This window comes from Vulpes vulpes, chromosome 16 (assembly GCF_048418805.1).
Source record: "Vulpes vulpes isolate BD-2025 chromosome 16, VulVul3, whole genome shotgun sequence".
NCBI classification, from domain to species: Eukaryota; Metazoa; Chordata; class Mammalia; order Carnivora; family Canidae; genus Vulpes; species Vulpes vulpes.
The window spans coordinates 39446080-39469682 of record NC_132795.1 but is presented as its reverse complement, the minus strand read 5'-3'; the positions used below and the strand labels follow the sequence as shown (position 1 = coordinate 39469682).

At 33.8% G+C, this 23603-nt stretch overlaps 1 protein-coding gene across 3 annotated transcripts in view; it reads right to left on the bottom strand.

Moving 5' to 3' along the window:
• The window catches only part of LEMD3 (LEM domain containing 3), a 73400-nt gene that overhangs the window by 6429 nt on the left and 43368 nt on the right, over positions 1–23603 (bottom strand). For 2 of the 3 annotated variants that reach the window (XM_072741679.1, XM_072741678.1), the window contains 9 exons: positions 20405–20484; positions 20172–20317; positions 19138–19239; positions 18933–19035; positions 18107–18285; positions 11901–11982; positions 10481–10586; positions 10291–10369; positions 7858–10062 (listed from right to left, as the gene is read on the bottom strand). In XM_072741679.1, coding sequence (XP_072597780.1) covers positions 9899–10062; positions 10291–10369; positions 10481–10586; positions 11901–11982; positions 18107–18285; positions 18933–19035; positions 19138–19239; positions 20172–20317; positions 20405–20484 — 1041 coding nt within the window. In that variant the 3' untranslated portion in view covers positions 7858–9898. Of the gene's footprint in view, positions 1–6686; positions 6788–7857; positions 10063–10290; positions 10370–10480; positions 10587–11900; positions 11983–18106; positions 18286–18932; positions 19036–19137; positions 19240–20171; positions 20318–20404; positions 20485–23603 lie in introns of those variants that run through there. The other variant, XR_011997849.1, reaches the window with a different exon arrangement.

Below are 23603 nucleotides of genomic sequence, written 5' to 3'. Positions count from 1 at the left end.
AAATAAAACAAGTAGAAAGAAGGAAATAATAGACTAGAGTAGAAATTAATGACATGGGGAATAGAACAATAATAGACATCCGCAAAACCAAAAATTCTTTGAAAATATCAACAAAATTGATAAACTTGTAGTTAGACTGACCAAGAAAAAAGGAGAGAAGACTCAAATGATTAACAAGAGTAGAGAACAGGCATTACTACTAACATTACGGAAATAAAGATGATTGTAAGGGAATGCTATGAACAACTCTATATATGCCAAGAAATTAATAGATGAAATGTAAAAATTCCTAGGACACAAACTACTAAAACTGACCTCCTAAGAAAGAGAAAATTTGAAGAGACCTTTAACAAGTGAAAACATTGATTTAGTAATCAAAAACCTACCCGAGTGGGGCAGCCTGGGTGGCTCGGAGGTTTAGCACCACCTTTGGCCCAGGGCGTGATCCTGGAGCCATAGGATCGAGTCCCACCTCAGGCTCCCTGCATGGAGCCTGCTTCTCCCTCTGCCTGTGTCTCTGCACCTCTCTCTCTGTGTCCTTCATGAATAAATAAATAAATATTAAAAAAAAAAAAAAAACCTACCCGAGGCCTAGGCCTGATGACATCAATGGTGAATTCTACTGAACAAATATAATGAAATCTTTCCATTTGCAATGACATGGATGGAGCTAGAGTATACTGCTAAGTGAAATAAGTCAGTCCAAGAAAGGAAAATACTATATGATTCAATTTCATTGTGGAATTAAGAAACAAAATAAAGGGGAAAAAAGGGGTGGACCAAGAAACAGACTCTTAATGATAGAGAACAGTTACCAGAGGGGAGGTCAGTGAGGGGATGGGTTAAATATTTGATGAGGGAAGTGACTTGGATTGAGTACCGGGTGATGCATGAATTGTTGAATCACTATGTTGTACACATAAAACTAATATTACACTATGTTAACTAACTGGAATTTAGGTTAAAACTTTTAAAATTAAATAAATAAAAATAAAATGAAATTAATGCTGGCTTTTCACTATGGTTCCAAAAATAGGAGGAACTACTTCCCAATTCATTTTGAAATCAGTAAACTGTGAACCAAAATCAGACAAAGATTTCATAAAAGAAGAAAACTGGAGACAAAATATCTCTTATGAATACAGACACAAAAATTCTCAACCAAGTACTAGCAAACCAAATCCAGCAACATATAAAAAGGATTATACATGATCATGACCTATGACTTGAGTGAAAGGTCGGTTTAGCATTTGAAAATCAATCCTCATTATCAACAGAATAAAGGACCAAAATCACATGATCATCTCAATAGACACAGAAAAAGCATTTGACAAAATCCAACAGCCCTTCATGATAAAAACAAACAACCAAAATATAGAAGGAAACTTCCGCAATATGATAGAGAAGTAAGAATATATTTTGAGATCAATGTAAATGAAAACACAACATACCCACAGCTAACATTATACTTAATGGCGAAAGACTAAATGTTCTTCCCCTCAGATCAGGAACAAGACAAGGATATGTGCTCTTGCCACACAAGACATTGTATTAGAGGTTCTCATCAGGGCAACTAGAGGAAAAGAGGGGGGCATCTAAGAAAAAGAGGGAGCACTAAGAATAAATAAAACTATACATGCTGATAACATGATCTTATAAATAGGAAATTTATGTAGGGAATTCACTTAAAGCCTGTTAGAACAAATTCAACAAGGTAGCAGGACCCAAGATCAATATACAAAAATCAAGTGTATTCTATGCACTGGTAATGAACAATCTAAAAGTTCTATATATACATGGGACACTGGGTGGCTCAGAGGTTGAGCATCTGCCTTTGATTCAGGGTGTGATCCCTGGGTCTGGGGATCAAGTCCCGCATCAGGCTTGAATTAGGCAACCCTTTCTTAGGCACCAAAAACATGAACAAAAGAAAAAATACGAAAGTTGAACATTATCACATGTGAAGACCTAGGCCCAGGGCAACAGCATTCCAGAAAGTAAGAACAGATGAAGGCCCTAGGGTGGAAAGTAGATTAGGGAACAGAAAGTAAACCAGAGTGGAAGAGGCATGATAGAAGAAATATTTGAAGAAATGGGCGTAGGCCAGTTCACTTAGGGCCTTGAAGGCCCTAGCAAAAAATTTGGACTTCACTCTAAATGCAGTGGGAACCATTGGAGGATTGTATTTTAAGGAGGGACATGTTCTGATACCTGTTTTTGAAGACAACTTTGGTTCCCGCATGGAATATGAATTACAGCTGGGCAGGGAACAAGGCGACCCACTTAGGCTTTTGCAGCAGTCCAGACAAGACATCATGACGGTGTCAAGAGAATGGATAGATCAGAGATAGATAGATAGATAGATAGATAGATAGATAGATAGATAGGAGAGCTGAAAGGAATTACTGAATATAGGAATTGAAAAGAGAGAACTTCTAGAAATTTGGCTTCAGCAACTGACATAATGTGGTATCATATACTGAGAAAGTAAGAGTAGAGGAAGAACGGGCTTGGAGGCAAAGAAGCATGGAAATCAGAGTTTTTGTTTTGTTTTGTTTTTTGGTATATAAAATTTGAAAAACCTTTAGTCATCCAAATGGCTGTATCAAGTAGTGAGCTGAGTATACTCTGAACCTAAGGGAGGAGCCAAGCTGGAGGACAGTAATTTGGGGGTCATTCATTAAGCCTGGGTAAGATCACCCAGAGAAAACATCTAGGCAGAGGACAGCAGAGGAGCTCAGATGAAGGCCCAGGGCACTTCAATATTAAGAGTAAGCAAAGGAGGAAGACCTGGTAGATGAAAATGAAAAGGGGTAACAAGTCTAGTAGAAGAAAAACAGAATTGTGGGGTGTAAAAGAATAACTCACAGATATTTAGTTATTTGCATGGAAATTTAATCACATGAGGTAGACAGTGAAAAACTTACCAAAGACAAAAACAAACAAAAAACCCCCACCACCATAGGAAAGAGGTGAGAAGACAAAGGAAACAAAGTACAGTCTAGCAACAGTTATGTGTTGTTTATGTCGTTTTTTGGTAAACTGATTAGATGGCAGCTAGCAAAAGGTTAGACTGAGCAGAATGTCCTAAAGCAGGTCAATGATCATCAAAGGAAATAGTACCAGGTTATGGATCTGTCAAAGCCTTGAGAGAGTTTAGCCATGGAGTGTATGTGACAGGTTTTCTCTGTGTATTTTTCAGAGCCTACTCACCTTAGGTCAGGTGTAAACCATTTGCTCACCAGATTTTCTCAAATGTCACAGAAAATAAGAAGAAAAAACTATTTCAAGTATATGTAAGCAAAAAATCATAATCAGGAGACACAAATTAATCTTACAAAGGGTACTTTTACACCAATGGTTCTCTAAACATGAATGTGTATCAGGATTGGCTGGAGGATTTGTGAAAACAGAGAATACAAGGCACCCAACTCCAAAGTTTCTGATTCAGTTAAGTCTAGGTGGGGCCCAGTAATTTGCTTGGAATAACAAGTTACCATTTGATATTGATGCTGTTGACTTGAGAACGACATGTTCTGAGTATAATAAAAGACATGTTCAAGAGTGAATATTCATAGCAACCTTATTTATAATAGGAAAAAACTGAGAACAATCTCAATGTCCATTGGTACTTGAATAAACTGTGGTGTATTTTACAAAGAATACTATACAGCCATGACAATGAATGAGAGCTAAAACAATGTTGAACAAAAAAAGTCACTGAAGTATACATATGATTCTATTCACAGAGAGGTCAAAAGCAGCAAGAAACAATATAGTATTTAGACACACATACTAATGTGGTAAACTGTATTGAAAAATAACTATTAACACACAATTCAGAATAATGGTTATCTGGGAGTTGGGAAGGGGAGAGAAGCATGAGGCAAAGGCAAAGAGGTGCTTCAAAATGTAAGTAAAATATACACTTTCATTATATTCTTATATGTGTGAGTTATTTCAGAACAAAAAAATGTTTAAGTAAAAAAAGAAGCAATGATCATAAATGACGATGGTGATAAGGGTTCAAGAAAGATGGAAGGTATAGAAATGAATCTTGAATTTGACAAAAGGAAGTTTTTTGGTGCTCCAGAGGAGCAATTTCAGAGGAATGATGAGTACAGAAGACAAACTGGAACAGACTGAAAACACTGTAATACAAGACAGAAAGCTCTGTAACAGTAAAAGAAGTGCAAATCAAGTATTTCAGAAATGCATGTGGAAGAAATTACTTAGAGCCAGAAATAGTCAACAACACTTTCTGGAGGAGACATTTGTGTAACATATTTGAGGATGGGCAAGATGTGGGTATACAGAATCAGGAAATATTGTTTCAAGCAAAAAGAACAGTAAGAACAGTGCCAGTACAGGTAGAACCAAGCAAAGGATAGGTTATGTCCCCAAAAGCCAACCAGTGCAGTTTAGCTGGAGCACAATGGCAGGATAAGTAGGATTCACCAAGACAGGTACAGGTTGGTCTAGATCTGCACTGTCACCATGGTTGATACTGGCTACACATGAATGCCAAGCATGTTAAGTATGGCTACTATGACTGAAGAACTGAAGTTTTAATGTGAATTAATGTAAACCTAAGAACTGACACCTTGATTCAGTTATAGGAAAACTTTTACGTATGTGAGGAAGAACTCGGGTATGTGAATCTAATTTTTCCAACCGTAGAGGTTATGAAATCTAAATATATATATCAAGTATTTTCAGTGAAAATGTAGCATCTGAATGGAGATGGGCTGTTAAGTAAGGTGACCAACTGTGAAAGTTTAGCACTTTAAGTCCTACAACACAGGGTCACCCTAGTGGTAAGTTTAATATATATTCCAGATTTTAAAGCTTAATATAAAATAACCCATTAATAAAATTTTTTTATTACATGCTGATATAATATCCTGAATATATAAGATCAAATAAAATGTACTAAAGTTAACTTTACCTTTTTTTTTTTAAACTTTTTTTAATGTGGCCATCATGACATTTTAAACTATTCATGACATACTTCTATTGGACAAGCACTGGTCTCAATAAAAGCAGGCCTTGAATACCAACTTAAAATTGACTATTATTCAGTAAGAAATAAAAAGCCACTAAAATCTCCACATTAGTAGGGGTTTTTTTGTTGTTGTTGTTTGGTAAAAGAAGTACTGCACCATGTGGAAATACAAAAATAGCACTGACCCTTAAAAGTTAAAATTTTAAATTAATTCAACAGATCAAAGCAGAAATGAATCACCAAAAATGATTCCAGGCCTGGAAAACCTGACTAGTTTACAAAGGCTGTATAATATATAGCTTTAAGTAAGTTTCTACTCTTGGATATATGGCAAACCACTTGTGAACAGTTCTATTAAAAGCCAATTTTTGTATTTGTTCCTTTGGCAATCATAGGTTTCCAGATCTACTCAACATCTCATTTTTCTACAATTCAGGAAAATTTCTAATCAATATCTGAGAACCACAGATAATGCCAGAACATTAAGTTAACAATTCTGTTTTTTGACAAGGAGAGAGGGTCTCAAACAACTCCCTCTTGTGCCTTCCTCCAACAAAGTCCTAGATAAGTCAGAGGATTATTTTAACTGCTATAATTCTGAGAAATCTTATCTAGCACCCTGATTGGCCTCTTGCTCCCCTCTCCAGTAACCCATAATTTAGGGAAAGTCATCACCATCTAACAAGTTGCCCAAGTCAGGAATGTGATAGTCATACTAAATTTCCACTTTAACCTGACCCCAAAGACCTTTTCAAATTCCACCTTCTTAATTTGTTTCAAGTTTTCCTTAATACCTTCCACTATCCCCACCATACAATTAAGTATGGAAGAATTGGCAATGAACTAAATTTCTGTCTCTATATGGATTTTCTCGTTTGTTTTCTGGGTTATCTAATTTACTTTCATGGTTTTAACACCCAAATTGTATCCCTAGCTCAGATCTTTTTCTCAAAATACCATAGAATTAGAAATCTAATCACCTGCTGGGAACATCCACCTGAATATTCCCATAAGCATCTCAACTTTAAAACGTCCAAAATTTCAATTAACATCTTTTCCATCTAAATGCTGCAATTATTAGAATTCTCACACTAGAAAACTGGACATCAATTTATCTCTCAATATCCAATTAAGTCCTTCCCATTTTATCTTGTCAAATCCTTTCTCCATTTTTTATCACAACAAATCCTCACCTGAACTGCCGTTACCTATCAACATCCCAACTTCACAATGTGATTCACAAAGCCACCCATGATCTGATCACTGCCCACTTTTATATTCAGTAATTCAACCACGAGACACTGCCTGTAGGTTGTATGTATCTCACTGATCTTTTTTTCATGTGCTCTCTATGCATAAATAACCTTCTTTTCAATTTCAGGAGCATGTGCCAACCTTCAATATCCACCCATGGAAGAAAAAGTAAACTTAAGTACACAGGTTCTATTGGTTTTAAAATCTAAGAATCAACAAAATGACTCTAACCTGCTACCCTTAGCAGAGATTCTACAGTATAAAAATCCACCATCAGGATATACTTCTGGTCATAAATTTTCTCCAATGAAGCTTAGAGGCAGTACGTACTCATCATGCTTACTGGACCAAGATAATGAGCATCTGGACATTCAGTTTCTTCAAAACCACAACTTTTAGTTTCTAATTATTTTCAGTTTTTAAGTACCTGTTCCTCAGCATCCTTTCCAAAAGAGTGGCTGCCCAAATTCTGCTTGATTTAGCATCCTCTGTTGAGTCATCTGGAAGAAGTGACTTGCCGAGATAAGTCTAGGAAAAAAGGGCGAAGAAGCCATGTAGATGACCTATAGTAACATGACATTACTAGGAGGACTGAGAACAGTAAGGTCAATCTTGCTAAAGGAAATATTGTGGGTATATGATACAGCAAATCACTGTTCACTCGGAATTCACAGCTTGTCATCTAAACAGTGAATATATACATGGAAAATGTAATGAAGTCAAGTATCAGGCTTCAGTGTTCATAGGGTATTCAGTAATCTACAGACCAACGAATAAAAACTCAGGTTTCACATATCAATTTTTATGAGCTCATCATAAGAATAAAAGCTCCCCTAAGGGCTAAAGGGAAAGAAGACTTATCATTGCATCTATACTCATTAAGAAGTGTTTAATAAATGTTAAACTGAATTAAAATATGGCTCAGCTGTCATTTCATCTGCCTTCTGTCTTCTCCATCTATTAGGATGCATAAAGTGCCTCTCTGTACTCGTACAATTTCTTCTGCTTTTTTCTCTCACTATATTTTCCACACTAATTATCTGTTCCGTGTTCTTCCTCTAGACTGTGACCATCGTGAAGTTTGGGCCATGCCTTTTTCATCTTTGCATCCCCAACACATAACAATGCCTGATCTTTGTTAGCAGTCAATAAGAGTTTAGCAATCGACTGACTAATCAAGTCTTCTTTTTACCTGATTATCAAAAATTCTCCACATTGCAATGCTATTCAAAGTAGCTAGCCCATAAACTGTTGGTTTATAATGAGATAAGGAGTTTTAAGCAGAACGTGTCAAAGAATGGCTTCCTTTTATGAGAAAGTCTTGCTATGATAAAATGTACAGTGCTGCTTTAGTGACACAGATGATAGTCTTGCCCCACTTTGATACAAACACTTGAGAGTTAGAAAAAGGCATTTTCATAAAGAAAAGTAAGATGCTGAGGAATGGATGGTTAAAATTAACTTTAGTGTCTTCACCCATCTTTATGAGCATATATGTACTTACAAATCCCCAAGATTTAAAATAAAGGAACTTATTTTCATGTTAAAAAAAATAAAGACACAGGGCACTTTAAAAGTTTTTTTAAAGCCAAGACGCATTTAAAAAAAACCTAATAAATTTTTAATTAGAATTTTTCCTTTTTTTTTTTTTTTAACAGGACAAGTAACAGATTACATCAAACTTCAGAACTTCTCAAATATCTAGTTATTATACACATTCCCATCTGTCTTGCAGGGAGGGCTCTTGGTCGGCTTAACAGTTTCAGGTAAAATAAGCTGCATAATAGTATATATTACAATAATAAATGTACAATGTTTACATGAAATATGTTTTAGAAGCAAAAAAAAAAAAGATGCATCTGCATCAAAAGGCGACCTTTTAAAATGCCACAACTATTTTACATTCACTCTTACAACAGGTCACAAGATGGGGGTCACTAAGCTCAGATAAATCACTATGATGCACATAAAATACAGAAAGATTGGTTATTTTATATATTATATATATTTATATTTTCACACTTTAGCATCTGAGACATAAACTGAGAATCTAAAATTTATTCTCTTCAGATAACAAATCATTTTTTATTCTTCATAAACATGGTGCCCACAAAAGCACATAGGTAAGGCACAATAGGGTTTTCTGTTACAGAACAGTGTGCATCATGTTTACTTAACCAGAAAACGTGCATTATCTGTGCAAGTTCATGCTGCAAACCCAACACATGTACAATAAAAAAACAAACAAAAAGGAAACTGAGCTTTAAACAAAATCAAAATTGGTACAATTCCAGCTGTTTCACATATTCATTTGGACTGACATCAATATATCAACAGGTTATTAAAAAAAAAAAGCCAATTGTTACATTACAAGTAAACTCTGCTCAGCAACTATTTTAATCTGAAATCATAAACAGTAATAAAGCAAGTTTACTGAAACAAAGTAAATACCGAGGCACAAAGCAACGGTCACTCGTGCATTCACTATATTGCAAGCTTTCATGACCCAAAATTTCAAATATAATTTTTCAAATACACATTTTGCTGCAACAATATGCCCTGCTTTAAACTTGACATACAACAGGGGAGCTGACATTTCATTAAATTATAAATAGATTGGGAAAATGACTTAATCCCAATAGTACTATGTCATAGTCCTAGTATTTATAATAAATACAGCTTTTCACAAAATACTTTTCCAATATCTGCCAATTGCATCTTTATTGCTCACATAAATTTGAATCCATTACAACTGATATCGGAACTTCCACACAAAATCATACTCAGACATTTTTATATAAAACTTATAAAAGATATTTTAAACTTGTATCTAATACTTGCAGGTGTCTGGCTGTTTGATCTATGTGATAGTACAGCCATATGTATATATGTGTGTGTATATATACACATATACACATACATATATATACACATACACACATATATACACATACATATATACACATTAGATTATGAATAAAATATGAAGCTTATTTTACTGCTTTAATGCAGACATCCTCACGAAACAAGACTACTTTCGCCACCACCAGCATTTATACATATATACAAAAGCCAGTTGAAGTACATGTACATCCGCCTACACTTAAATGGAACCACTAAACCCAAATTAGTTTTCCTGTATTCCAGCTGTAACAAATGAATCTCTTACAAGCAATAGAAACCTAGGGTTAAACTGGGAAATGAACAGTTTTACCACATTAGCCTGGTAAGGAACTATGCAGGTGACTGTATACAAAAATTCACAACATTAGTTCACATGAAATTATGGAAATACAAGAAGCCTCTTCACCATGCTTTTGGGTGGTTATCCAAACACTTGTGGTGCAAAAACACAATCACCACATCTGAAAACGCTTCATAAAGTCAATGTTCCTCATGCACAACTTAAATGCACTGGCTTAACTGAGCTCCAAAAACTGAACAAAACAATTGTTCTGCTTGCTCAGCATCGCTGCCTCACTGCTAAGTCCCTCTGGAACCTTAAGATCTCTGGAACATTCAAACAGAGCTGTATTCAATAAAAATATTACATACGAGAAGCATTTAAAAGGAAGACAGGAAGCCAAACAGGAATTTTCCTATTGTAAATACCAGTCCTAGGAGTGGAAGAAAGTCTTTTCAGGAACCTCCTTGAGAATTGGCTAGGCCAGTCCGAAGACGAAGATGAGACATAGAGTTCATATGTTTATTTGATGGCTTCAAGGGAGTATTGCAAGTAAGAGCTTGGGGAAAGCGATGGTGATATCTATCTAGTCGTAAATATTTTACTGTAACCAATTTCCCTGTTGTAAGATAAAAATAATATTTTAGATCTGTAAAAATGTGCTTATTAATATTTATAGAAAACAAACTGTGGCAAAAGACATATGAACACAATATGCAAATAAAGTAATCTTAAATAATTACTCTAAAAATGCTGACCTAAAATTCTTTAATTTAAAATCTGGTATACTTAAACAGTATGCCATAATTAGTTTTTTTAAAATGTTTGTAATACTCAAACTTCTTACCATCAAACCAAGAGCCATGTAATGCCTTAAAAGCTTTTCCAGCATATTCTGGAGACAGACATTTAACATATACACAACCCTGTGATATTAAAAAAAAAATAAAGAAAGAAAAAGAAAGAAAAAAAGAAACAGTCTTAGTTTAGTAGCAACAAATCCAAAATGTAGAATTCAATAGTAAAAGTCAGTTTACCTCACGTGAATTTTTGTCTACTGCAATGTGAACAATGCCATCATTATCATTGCATTTTTCTAAAATTGCTTCTTGAATTGCCAAATGCCACTGATCCCCTATTTCCCTAAAAATGAAAACAAAAATCAACAACCATACTCCTACTCAGTAAAAAGCCATTGTCTCTTATAACATATCTATCCTACCAGAATGTGGGTAGTTTCAAAACCACATATTGTTAAAATTAGTAGTTAAGTAAATGTTTGTTACTAGCAGTAGATAGATTTTTTAAAATATTAGCATTCACATTCCCAGACCTTCTCTCACTTCCCAGCATAAGAATGTACAGAGCTGAGGCTGTGAAGGATTAGCCTACCAGAGCAGAACAAATGTGGGGTCATTTTTAGGTCTGAAATTTTATGTACCTATTGTCATTTCTTTTTCCTCCTCCTAGCAAGTGTTAAGAGCTTTAAGATTTCCTGCTGCACCAATGCATATTTGACTCACTTGTGAGATATAGATGGTGGGCCAAAGGGAAGGCAGCTACACTTTAAATCATAAATCTTCACCTTAGGTAACAAAATATTGGACTGTCAGTGATTTCCTAATCCCTAAGGTATGAGGTAAACTTCCCAGTAGAGGGATCATCACACTGCTAAGTGCTTTTGTCTACCTATACAAAACGGAGAGGGCTGTGTACATATATAACAGTGCTTCTCCACATTTCCAATTTTGTTGTCACTTATTTGGAATCTCATAGCAACTATTTCTTGAAATAAATGAGTTATTAAAGGAGACTTATGGGTATTTTATATATGTAATATATAATACAGTTTCCACTATCTGGACTCTTTTTACAAAACAGAATCTGACCTATCATATCACTGGACAAATAAGCAATCACCTCTAGGAAGCAAATTCTAAAAATTATTATGTGCTAATCTCCAGATGCATGTGCTGCTATAATTACATAGAAAGAAAAGTTTCTCAAATATTGCATGAACAAGTAAACGACTTACAGAAAGAAAGCGTGTACATCTTTGCAGAAAATATTTTTACAATTAGAGATTGGAAGTTCAAAAATAGCAGGTTATTTTTATCTAAATTGCCGACTGAGGCAAAGAATGTTGGCAGAAGAGACTTAAACATTTAATAAAGGGTACTGTTTATCACTGTGTATCATTAATTTGACTCAGCATTTATCTGTTATGGGATTCACAGTACATACAAAGATTTGTAGAAGTTTAGCAAATTACTATACATCTAAGTCTTTTGGTCAAATCTTTGCCTAAAATTTAACAAAAGAGGAAGAAAAGCAAAGCTTAACATTTTTGCAGAGATTCAAAGGTAAAAGAGACTATTTAATTACAGACATAGGATTATAAGAATATTCCAAATATTCCAAATAAAAATTACATGTACCTCTGATCGTGATACTTACATAACTGGGTCAAACATATTTCGAATCTTTAGACATGGCGTCAAGCTATTCGGCGGTGAATTTCTTCTATCTAAATGAAATGCTACAAAAAAAATTAGTTTTACTATTTGTCACTGTTCCACTTTGTTGAAAGGTATTCAGTTATTAAGTTTTTTCAAAAATATTCATTGCATGCTTTTACTGGGAGCCAGACCCCTGGAAGTTAAAGTACATCAGAGAGTACAATCATTATTCTCACAGAGTCTTGCAGTTTACCAAGGGGCTGAGAGACTTGAGAATTGAGAAAGAGTGTCAAAAAACAAACTGTAATTATGGTAAATCTTAAGAAGGAAGAATACCGGAAGTATGAAAGTAACTTAAGGTGGTCAGGAAGTATCAGATAACACTTCACTGAGGAAGTAAAATTTATTCTAGGACTTAAAGAATAAACCAAAGTAGGCAGAGTAGGGGCACCTGGGAGGCTCAGTGCTTTAGCATCTGCCTTTGGCTCAGGTCATGATCCTGAGGTCCTGGGATTGAGTCCTACATCAGGCTCGTCAGAGGAAGCCTGCTTCTCCCTCTATGTCTCTGCCTCTCTCTCTCTCTCTGTATCTCATGAATAAATAAATAAAATCTTTAAAAAAAATTAAAAGTAGGCAGAGTAAAGAGAGGTATAAAGGACATTTCAAGCAAATGTGTTAGCTTACATATAGCCCCTGAGGCAAAAAGGAGTTCAATGTAGTCAAGTAACTAAAAGATAGCACCGTGGCTAGAGAGGGAACATTAGAGCCTTACGAGAGAAAGGTCAGATTATTAAGGACCATGTAGATTACACTGAAGAGTTTAGACATTGCCATAAAAGAAATAGAAAACCATTCCAAGTTTTGTAAGGAGTAACAATTTGATGAGATCTTTTAAAATTATAACTTTTAAATATAGACTCATAAAGAATCAACTAAGTAGAAACAAAATTGAATGCAAGGAGACCAGTTAGAAGGTTATTATAGTCGTCTGAGAGATGGTACTAATGTGGATAACATAGACCAGCAATGCTGATGGAAGTATGCGGATAGAATCCAAGACATATGGAATAGATCTGACATGACTTATTTAAAGATTATACATGGGAGGTAAGGAAGAGATTAAGGATTACTCCCAAGTTTATGGTGGAACCAACTGAGAAGGGTTATCATCATTAATTAGACAAGAATACTAGGGGAAGAGGTCCGTTTAGCAAGAGAAGATACTGAATTCATGCACATGCTGAATTTGTAGTGTTCATATCCTGGTAGACAAGTATACAGATGGGAATAAAAATCTGAAAACCAGAGGATTTAATTCAAGATACAAATTTGAGAGTTATCGGGATCCCTGGGTGGCGCAGCGGTTTGGCGCCTGCCTTTGGCCCAGGGCGCGATCCTGGAGACCCGGGATCGAATCCCACGTCGGGCTCCCGGTGCATGGAGCCTGCTTCTCCCTCTGCCTGTGTCTCTGCCTCTCTCTCTCTCTCTGTGACTATCATAAATAAATAATAAAAAAAATAAAAAAAATAAAAAAAAATAAAAACAAAAACAAATTTGAGAGTTATCAACATATCAATGATAAGTCAAGTCGCAGCTTGACATCATCTGTAGGTGGAAGGAAGACAGGTAGAATGAGAAAAAAAGATGGCCTTGGGAAACTCCCAACACTTAGAGATCTGGGAAAAGAAGAAAACTTAGAAAAGAAGATCAAAAAAATGGTCAAGATAGCAGGAAAGCTAAAAAAATAAGCCAAAAAAAGAAAGTTTTAAAGCAGGTTCAACTGTTAACATTGTCAAGTAAAATAAGAAGAGAAAAATGTCCACTTGGTATAGCAACAGGAATGTCTAAGAACTGTTTCCTTGGAATGATGGGGATGGAAAATAGATCGGAGTCAGTTGAAGAATAAAACAGAAGTGAAAAAGTAAAAATGAGTATAATAAACTGTTTAACGCTATTTGGCTATAAATAGGTAGAGAGAGGGAGGGACAGAGTGATAGCTAAAGAACAATGTAGTCTCCAACATGTCTTAAAAGATGAGAAAGACTATACAGCATGTTTAAGTACTGATGAAAAGAACCCATAGAGGCAGGGATTTAGAACACAGTAAGTGAAGATACTTGAGAAGACTGGAAGGAATGGGACCCAGAGGACTTAGATCCCACTCTCTATGGAGGGAAGGGCTCAGGACTTTGTTAAGTGAGAAAACTCCACAATTCCAATAGGAGGTGAGGGTGAGTGTAGATTCCGGCAATTTTATAGATTTGTAGAAGGTACAATCTGATTGCTTCTATTCAAGTCAACGACTGAGAATCAGGAGACAGGCAAAGGTTTGAAAAGACGGAGAGATCTAAAATTGTTACTGAGTAGGAAAGTTAAGTGACCAGTAAAATATGATAACATGAAAGTCAGGGAGGGCACTTGATGGGGTAAGCACTGGGTATCATACTATGTGTTGGCAAATTGCATTTAAATATTTTTTTAAAAAAAGAGAACATGAAAGTCAGGCAGTGCTGAGGGCCTAATTGAGATTAATTACTTATGATGTACCAGTCTGTAGAACTGTATGACTTTCTGCTGCTATGCTCAGCTCCCATTCCATAGCAAGGCATCGACAAAATAGTTTCATCCTTGGTTGGAATTTACTAGGCTAAGATGAAGGATATAGGTAATGACTTAAGGGTACTAGCAAGAAAAGGGTTGGAGGAATGGGTTATGGAAACTAAGATGGACAGGAAAAGAAAGATAGGAGGAAGACTGAAAAACTGGAAAAAGTAGGTACATGGAAGAACTGGAGAGTCTGGGGATTTTATATTTATATATATATATATATATATATATATATATATATATATCAGAAAAGTTTAAAGGATAAGTTAATGGCTAAAGAGTATACTGATGTGTTAAATAGGTGACAGGGATTAAAGGGGGCACCTGTGATGAGGACTAGGTGTTATATGTAAGTGATGATCACCAAATCCTACATCTAAAACTACTATTACACTGTACATTAACTAACTGTAATTTAAACAAAAACTTGGAAAAAAAATAAAGACACGAGTATATTAATGAAAGATTTCAGAAGTACCTAATGAAAATAAATGTCTAGGGTGTGAATGTCCTAACAGTGCCTGATATGGTATGAGGAAATGGCCACTACACATGAAAAATTTTTGCAAAATCCCAGATTAAGAAAGTCTGTGAACTCTAGTACCACCCAGACAGACTTCTCTGGCAGTATATAGATTGTGTTCTTAAATGACCTTTTAGTTGCAGGCAATCTGAGTTCCTTGAAATTCCAATATTGGCCTGGGCAAGCAGGGAATGAACCAGAGAAAACAGAAGCATTAATAGCATCTTATCCTAGCCTAGACCCAAGTTTCCATAAATAATGGATCTAGGAGAAGCTATTCCTGGCCAACTCTAGTCAAAAAGTAGTTGTGAAGATCAAACTGATTTTTAAGACATATACTTTGTCTCCCTAACTAAATTGTAATCATCTCCTGGTATAGCAGAGACAGTGGTTACTAAATAATGATACATTTCAAATACCTCAAGAACTATGTTTGGATGCTTCAACTGAATGTTGTTTATTCTGAAGACTATATTCATCAGAAACATAAATAATTCTCCCCAGCAGGTAAAATTTGATGTTTAACTGGCACTTTAAAATACCATTGGAGATACTAACGCTACATAAGAATGCAATTTATACTTAACTATCCTTTAGAAAATGAACTAAAAATTCAATACAGTTGATTATTTAACAATTACTTGGAAAAAAATACAATTAAATGAAAACAGCTTGTAGTGGGAGTGAATTCAAAAGATACTATAATTACTAACCCTCCAGCCATGTACCTTTTAATTAAACCACTGTTATTTATAAGAGGATAAACATCAAGCCTGTTAATAAATTAAACCATCTTTTTAAACAACAACCCAAACCCCTCACTATATAACCGTATTTATAGCACGTGTTCAGATACATTTAAATGAAAGCAAAACTTAGTTTACGTATTAATATTTTTAACAAGCAAAGTCAATTTAGACTATACATTCAATGGCATTAAATGTAATTAATATTTAAAATAAATTATCTTTTTATCAGGGCCATATGTTCTTAAATAAGGCAATATAGATAATTATCATTAAGAAATATCCCACCAACTTCTCATTATTCTGCTCCTATAACAAATTCTTTTATGATCAAATTCTTAAAAGAATTTAAATCTCTTGATAGGAGTCTATAGCCTTTTATCATTATAACTCTCTAAAAATTTGAATTGGTATTTCAAGCTAATGGCTACTAGGTTCTACCTCAGGATTTTCTGCCTTCAGGATAACATAATCTCAGCCTTTTTTTTTTTTCAATTTACTAAACAACAGATGTCTTATTTTATTCTCAATTTCTTTCTAGGTTCAGTAATTCATTCACTGTAATTTTTTTTTTTTTTTAATCAAAGACTCTCAAGTAAAGGGAGACTGATTTTATAATTCTTCACAGTGTACATTTACAAGTATTCAAATTAAGATAGCTCAGTACTTGGCATATAATTTGTAAACATTTACTATACGAAACTTTGATGAAACAAAATAGCAAAACATTTTAGAACTACTCTATTGATTCATATTGAGTTTTACAACTTAGAACTGACCCAAAGGGGATCCCTGGGTGGCGCAGCGGTTTGGCGCCTGCCTTTGGCCCAGGGCGCGATCCTGGAGACCAGGGATCGAATCCCATGTCAGGCTCCCGGTGCATGGAGCCTGCTTCTCCCTCTGCCTGTATCTCTGCCCCTCTCTCTCTCTCTCTCTCTCTCTGTGACTATCATAAATAAATAAAAAAAATTTAAAAAAAAAAAAAAAAAAAGAACTGACCCAAAGTTGTCTTACATCATACTTATACAGTCTTCTCCTATCTAATGAAAATGGTAAAATGAAAATAATAGTCTTGAGGTTTTAAATTCTAGATATGGAGCATCCAATTTCACACACTTAAGAGTCTGTCATCCCTCCCACTAATTTAGAACAATCTGAATTACTTATGTCAAGAAATTTTCTCTAGATTGATCTTGAAAATCTCATATTTTAAAAATAAGACAACTACAATGATAAAAATAAATCCATATGAACAAAATAATGGCCATTTCTAGAACTTCTTATGCATACATAAGCACCAATTGCCAGCTGTATGAAAAAATCAGGTTGAGAATCCACAACCATTTACAATCAAACACTACAGTAATCAGATCTGACTGGCTTTGCACTCTGTTTTCATTTTATAGGACCCTTCTGTAGACACCTTTTAAAACAAAAAGTTTAATGTTTAGTGCCATCTTTGATAACATCAAAGCATCATTTTTATGCCATGATTATTGAACACTATGATCACTCAAGCTCTTTGAAAGTGAAAATTAGAGAAGAAAGGAAGTGTCTGGATTATACTTTTTCGCAATTTTTTTCAAAACGATTAACTTTCTCATAAATACTATGTTTAGCAAACATTGAATAAATATGCTTTTACCCAACAAGATTTAAAGAAACTCAACTCACTACTAGTTCTGAAATGCACATTAAACTGCACAATTTTCATTTGCAACTAACCATACAAGAAATTCAAGTGAGGTAACAGTTATCACTAGTAGAGATTTGGGAACCTAAAGCAATCAATCACCAAGCCCTCCTATATACTTATATACACCTGTTTTTGAAACCATGAAAACATAGAGAAAAATATGGAAAGAAAGCCATAAGAGCTATGTGGCACAGGGGATATGCAGGTGGATGGGTCTCAATGAAAAAGAGACAGGCAAACAAAACTTGGAAAAAAGAGCAATTAAAAAGTTATGTTCCACTTTTATATGTTTTATGTAATGTAAAACATAAATTGCCATATTTGTATAAAAATTAAGGAAAAAGAATGCAGTTAGATCTATAATACTAAGTTGTTTTAAGTAAAAAAGGGAAAAAATCACAATAATGTATGTAGTGTTCTCTTATGGTAAAGACAAACCATTATGTTTATATTTGAAAGAAGAAAGGATATATAAGAAAGTTAACAGTAATTCCTTCTATGGAATAGAACTGCAAAGGAAGCTTTGCCCTTGTATTTTTCAACAGTATTTTACTTTAAACATATTAAGACTGCCATAGTTGAAAAAAATTGGAAAAACACTATGTTTATTTTTGTTGTTTAAAAATACATACCTTGACCTTGCCATACTTTAGAAGGTATTACTAATATTTTGTCACAGGAGGCAGAAGGTTGGATCCATCGCCAAACTAGAAAATCTGCACCACCTATTCTTCGTGTCTCTGTGCGAACTCTTGACTCATTAGCAGCAAGGAAGTCAACAGCTCTATCCCAGACTTTCTTCATTTTTTTTCTATCATGTGAACAAAATGACAAATTTACTGGCATCTTGGCTTGTCATCTTTTTCAAGTATTACTAATTGAAGGCAATGGTTATTATTATTTCTGATTTTCCTTATCATTGCCTACAAAATTTTTTCAAAAAAGACTTAGATGCCTAAAGCTCACCTCAAATTTATTGAATTTCATTCTTCAGAGGTGAAGCATCAGTAATCCGCCCCCTCCCCAACTCCACTAATGATTCTGAGGTGTTGCTATGGTGAAGAATGCTACAGTAGGATATGGAATCATTTATTTTCAAGAAGTCATTATTTAGTACTTTTACTGAAAAAGTTTCATTAACAAAATATTTAAGGCGTTATTAACAAAACATCACTATTATCTGTCTCTTTATGAAGATGAAATTAAAGGAAATAAGGTGAAGATAAAAATAAAAAATGTATAAAAGTGATCATGATTTAGAAATCCAGTTGTCTTTACGCTGCTCAAAATCAGAACAGAAGGGAATTTAAAAAGGAAGGAGAGTTTAAGTACAAAAAATAAAGCCTGTACAGAACAGCTCTACTTGAGAAAGGCTTCAATTCCCGATATAATCTTCACAACTTCAGAAAATACTACCAACATTCTGATCTACTTCAACTCGTAATACTTTGAACATACTTGTCATGAGGTTGTATTAAGGAATCTTGCACATGTGGAATAGGCATGTAAGGTTGTAAGTCTTTATTTTCTTGGCAAGCTTCATTATGACTTCGTAAAACATCTGAAAAGATAAATTTACAAATGAATCAATCATTGATCATGTTATAATTTATCACATAATTACTATTATAGAAATAGTTTAGATTTTTACAAATACTTATACCTATAATCTTTACCACCATATCATACATCTGCCTTGTTTCCTCCTCTTCTTTTGTCCAGCGATATTTCATGTAACGCAGAACGACACAAACCATCACAACACCTGCAATATTTATAAGTTTTGTGTTTGAAAAATTGTGCTCAGTGACATTCAATAATATTCACTGCCATCTGAAGTTATTGGTCTAGTCGTTAAATCTGATGTTAACAAAACAAAGCAAAAAAAAGAGAAATCTTAAGACAGTTTCCACAGTGATTATTTTAACTGCCATAATAGGATAATGGAATGAGCCTTCATAACAGTAGGCTGATTTACCTACATAAATTACAACCACATAGAACAATTTAGTATTGAGCATTTTCCAGAGCTTCACTTAATCTCTCTAGAAACCATTTCTTCCATGATGTTGACAGCTGAACATTTTAAATTCTATTATTTTTTTGAAAACAGCATAACTATGTTTCACAAGCTTTTTCCTTTGCCACATTAAACTATTAGAAAAGTGGGTTTCCAAAGACCATAAACATACTACATCTTAGGAAAATTATTTTTAAAGGACTTAAACAGAGAAAAGAAATAAATGCGCTATCTTCTAAATTTCTATAATCAATCAAAAGTCACATAAAATCCAGGAAACCAAGTAAAAATTTTAACGCAGGTAAATTATTTTTTTTAAATTAATAATAATTTTAATGAACTTAATTTATACTTTATCATTTTAAAAATCAGGTTAATTTTCATATTTCTTGTTCTATTTTCTAAAGATAATCTATGTCTTTTTTTATGACATTCTTATAATAAAGTTTTATTCCACCTCCACTTATAGCACTGTTTTCTAAGCCCTTAGATAAATACTGACATTATTTTAAAAAAAAAAAGCAGCTTCAATATTATTCTACCCTAGTGAAGGCTTCTGTATGTGATTTATAATGGCAATTATCACAGAAGTAAATTCTCAACCCTGCCATTTGGTGAAACACAGCTATAAAAATTCAAGACTGCCATGTATCTTCTTTCTCATCCCAATAACTTACCTAAGCATAACAACAATAACCTGTGGGTGACAGTAATAAAAGCACGTCGAAAGCGACACCAGAAAGACATCTGTGGTCTTGTGGACTGTAAGAACTGCACATCGGTTATGTTTGTCAATTGCTCCTCAGGGCCATAACCAACACACCTAGTTAAAAATAATTAAGGAGACTTTAGAGTCAAAATTACTTCTTATACTACATAAAGTGGTCAAAGTGGAAATTAAATCCTTTACCTTATTCCAACATCTTTTCCATTTTCTAAAATCCACTTCAAAGAAATATTAAATATATCTTCATATTCAGGGCCTAAATCCTAATAAGGAAAATAGAGAACATAAGTATTCCTAATAATTCATATTCATCTGATTCTATAAGCTATACTATAAATACCATACTTTTATCTTTATATAACACTTGAAACTGTATTACATAACAAAACTGTATTACAGAAAAATGAAAGGGGAAAAAAAGTCACAATTTCCCCATCTTCCTAAGGTAAGTACAGTTAATATTTTGTTATATTTTCTTTTTGGTTCTTTTACATTTACAGATTTGGGGGTTTTCTGAAATATAATTTGCCTTTTAAGTATCACTGTGATAAAAGTGAATTAGCTAGTTTTTATAGAACCCTATATTTTTAGATGAACAAATGGCAAACTATTCAGACTTGCCTGTTTCACTGACATTTTCTCAGTAAGTGAATGAAGCAAGCATGTCAACTCAAGAAAAACAGCTGACTTGGTTACCAATGATAACATTCAAGCTTTCAAGTGAAAAGTAAAATTTAGAAAAAGTTGCATCCATTACTAGGAGTTTGATGACTTCACAATACTTAAAAATTTCCGCAATGAAACCGGGTAATATTAAAGAATGTGACTTTGTGGTATGGCATAATGAAATATGTCAACATTGCGAAGATCTGCATAAACAGCAAACTAGTATTTTCCAAATGAACCATGCAGGAGTTATTAAATCTTGCATAGGTAAAAGATCTATTTTACAGGCAAAACAAAGGACTTTAGAGACAGACTTTATAAAAATCACTGATATGGCTCCAAACTGCACATTGCAACTAATCTTGAAGAAACTACCTCTTAAAGAGTTTTGATGCAGTATCAACAAAGAATATCTACAATTATCTGAAAAGAGTATTAGAATGTTCCCGTTTTGACTACGTATCTGTATGAGACTAGATTTTCTTGATGTACTTCAGCCAAAACATTGAAACAGACCCAAAACAGAAGCAGATATGAAAATCCAGTTTTTTTTTTATTAGCCTACATAGTAAAGATTAAAAAGATTTGCACAAATGTAAAACAATGCCATTTCTCACTAAGCGTTTTTATTTTGGGAAACAGTTATTTTTCATAAAAATACACTATGTTAATAAGTAATAAGTTCATTCTTATTTTAAACAATTTAAAATTTGCTTAAATTTCTAATAAGGTAAATATGTATCAAAATTATCTATCTACCATATTCAGTGTAGTTTTAGGACTGTAACAGGGTACTGAATTCATAAAGGTTTAAGAACTGCTGTTCTTAAACTAGGTGGATTATGTATTTTTTAAATCAAAACATTAAAAATAAAAGTGGTATCATTTTAAATATACTGTTTATTCCACTTGCATTTATCACAAAATTAAATATTGCGTCAATGTCAATAAACATGGAACAATCTACTTTTTTCCAAGAAAACAGTGTTTCTACTGTATGGCTGGTGATTTTATATTTTAGTCAACCCCTTATTAATGAATGTTAAGAGTGTTACCAATTTTTTCAATATATCAAGTAACATTGTAATTAATACCATTGAAAATCTAGTCAACGAATAATTTTTGAGGGTCCAATATGTGCCAGGTACTGTTCTAGGACCTAGAGATAGATGTAGCACTAAGCAAAACTGTCAAAATTGCCTGGGTTCACAGAGCTTAATGTTCTATTCAATTTTATATCTTTATGTACTTTTTTTTTTTAAGTACAAAGAATGAACTTCTAAAAGTAGCAGTAAGAAGTCATTTTTAAAAACTCCTCTAAGTGGTGCCTGGGTGGCTCAGTCAGTTGAACATCTGAATCTTGATTTCAGCTCAGGATCGTGAGACCAAGCCAAATGTTGGGTTCTGCACTGAGAGTGAGAGTGGAGCCTGCTTAAGATTCTCTCTCTCTTAAAAAAAAAAAAAAAAAAAAAAAAAAAACTGCTCCTTAAAAAAAAAAGAATTTTTATAAGTAATAGCTATTGCATTTTATCAACAGATTCTTCAATAGCACTGGAAGTTAAGGTTTATCATTTGATTAGTGCAATTTACTTTCTATTATGAAACTGGCAAGTTTTTTTTTTAATATATCAAATTGAAAATGTAAAAAGTTTTATTAAGCAAAACTAATCTTGCTATGTATCATTACTTATGTGTAACTACTACCAGGATGGTTTTAGATGGTAAAGAGAACTACACGCTACTTGCTATCTTTAAAAAAAATAATAAGTGTGACCTTTCATCATTATTTATAAAGATCAAAAAATGTGTAGCCAATATATTTAATAAGTGACAAATGGTTTACTTATGAAACCATTTCAAGGGAATGCATTTAGAAATGATCACGATGACAGCTAAATACCTGTATGCTTAGAAAAGTAAAACAATATGCAATTTATATATATATTTTTAACTATAAAAATGTGTACTTATAAGGACTATAAAAAATTTAAGTGATTTGGTATGATATTTGTCTTTGACTTACCTCGTTTAGCATTATACTCTATAGCTCCATCATGTTGTAAATGGCAAGATTTCATTTCTTTTTATGGCTGAGTAATATCCCATTATATCTATATATATATAGCTATATAGACCACATTGTCTTTATCCATTTATCAACCAATGGACACTTGGGCTTCTTCCATATATAGGCTATTGTAAATAATGCTGCTATAAACACTATAAACACAGGGGTGCATGTACCGCTTTGAATTAGTGTGTCCACATTCTTTGGGTAAATACTCAGTAGTGAGATTGCTGGATTATAGGGTAGTTCTATTTTTTAACTTTCTGAGGAAACTCCACACTATTTTCCACAGTGGCTGCAGCAGTTTGCATTCCACCTATAGTGCATGAGGGTTCCTTTTTCCCCACATCCTCGCCAACACTTGTTGTTTTCTTATATTCTTTACTTAAGCCATTCTGACAGACGTGAGGTGACATCTCATTGTAGTTTTAATCTGTATTTCCCTGATTATGAGTGATGCTGAACATCTCTTCAAGTGTCTGTTGGCTAATTAGATGTCTTCTTTGGAGAAATGTCTGTTCATGTCTTCTGCCCATTTTTTAATTGGATTATTTGTTTTTTGGGTATTGAGTCTTGTAAGTTGTTAATATATTTTGGATACTAACCCTGTGTTGCATATATCACTTGCAAGTATCTTCTCCCATTCTG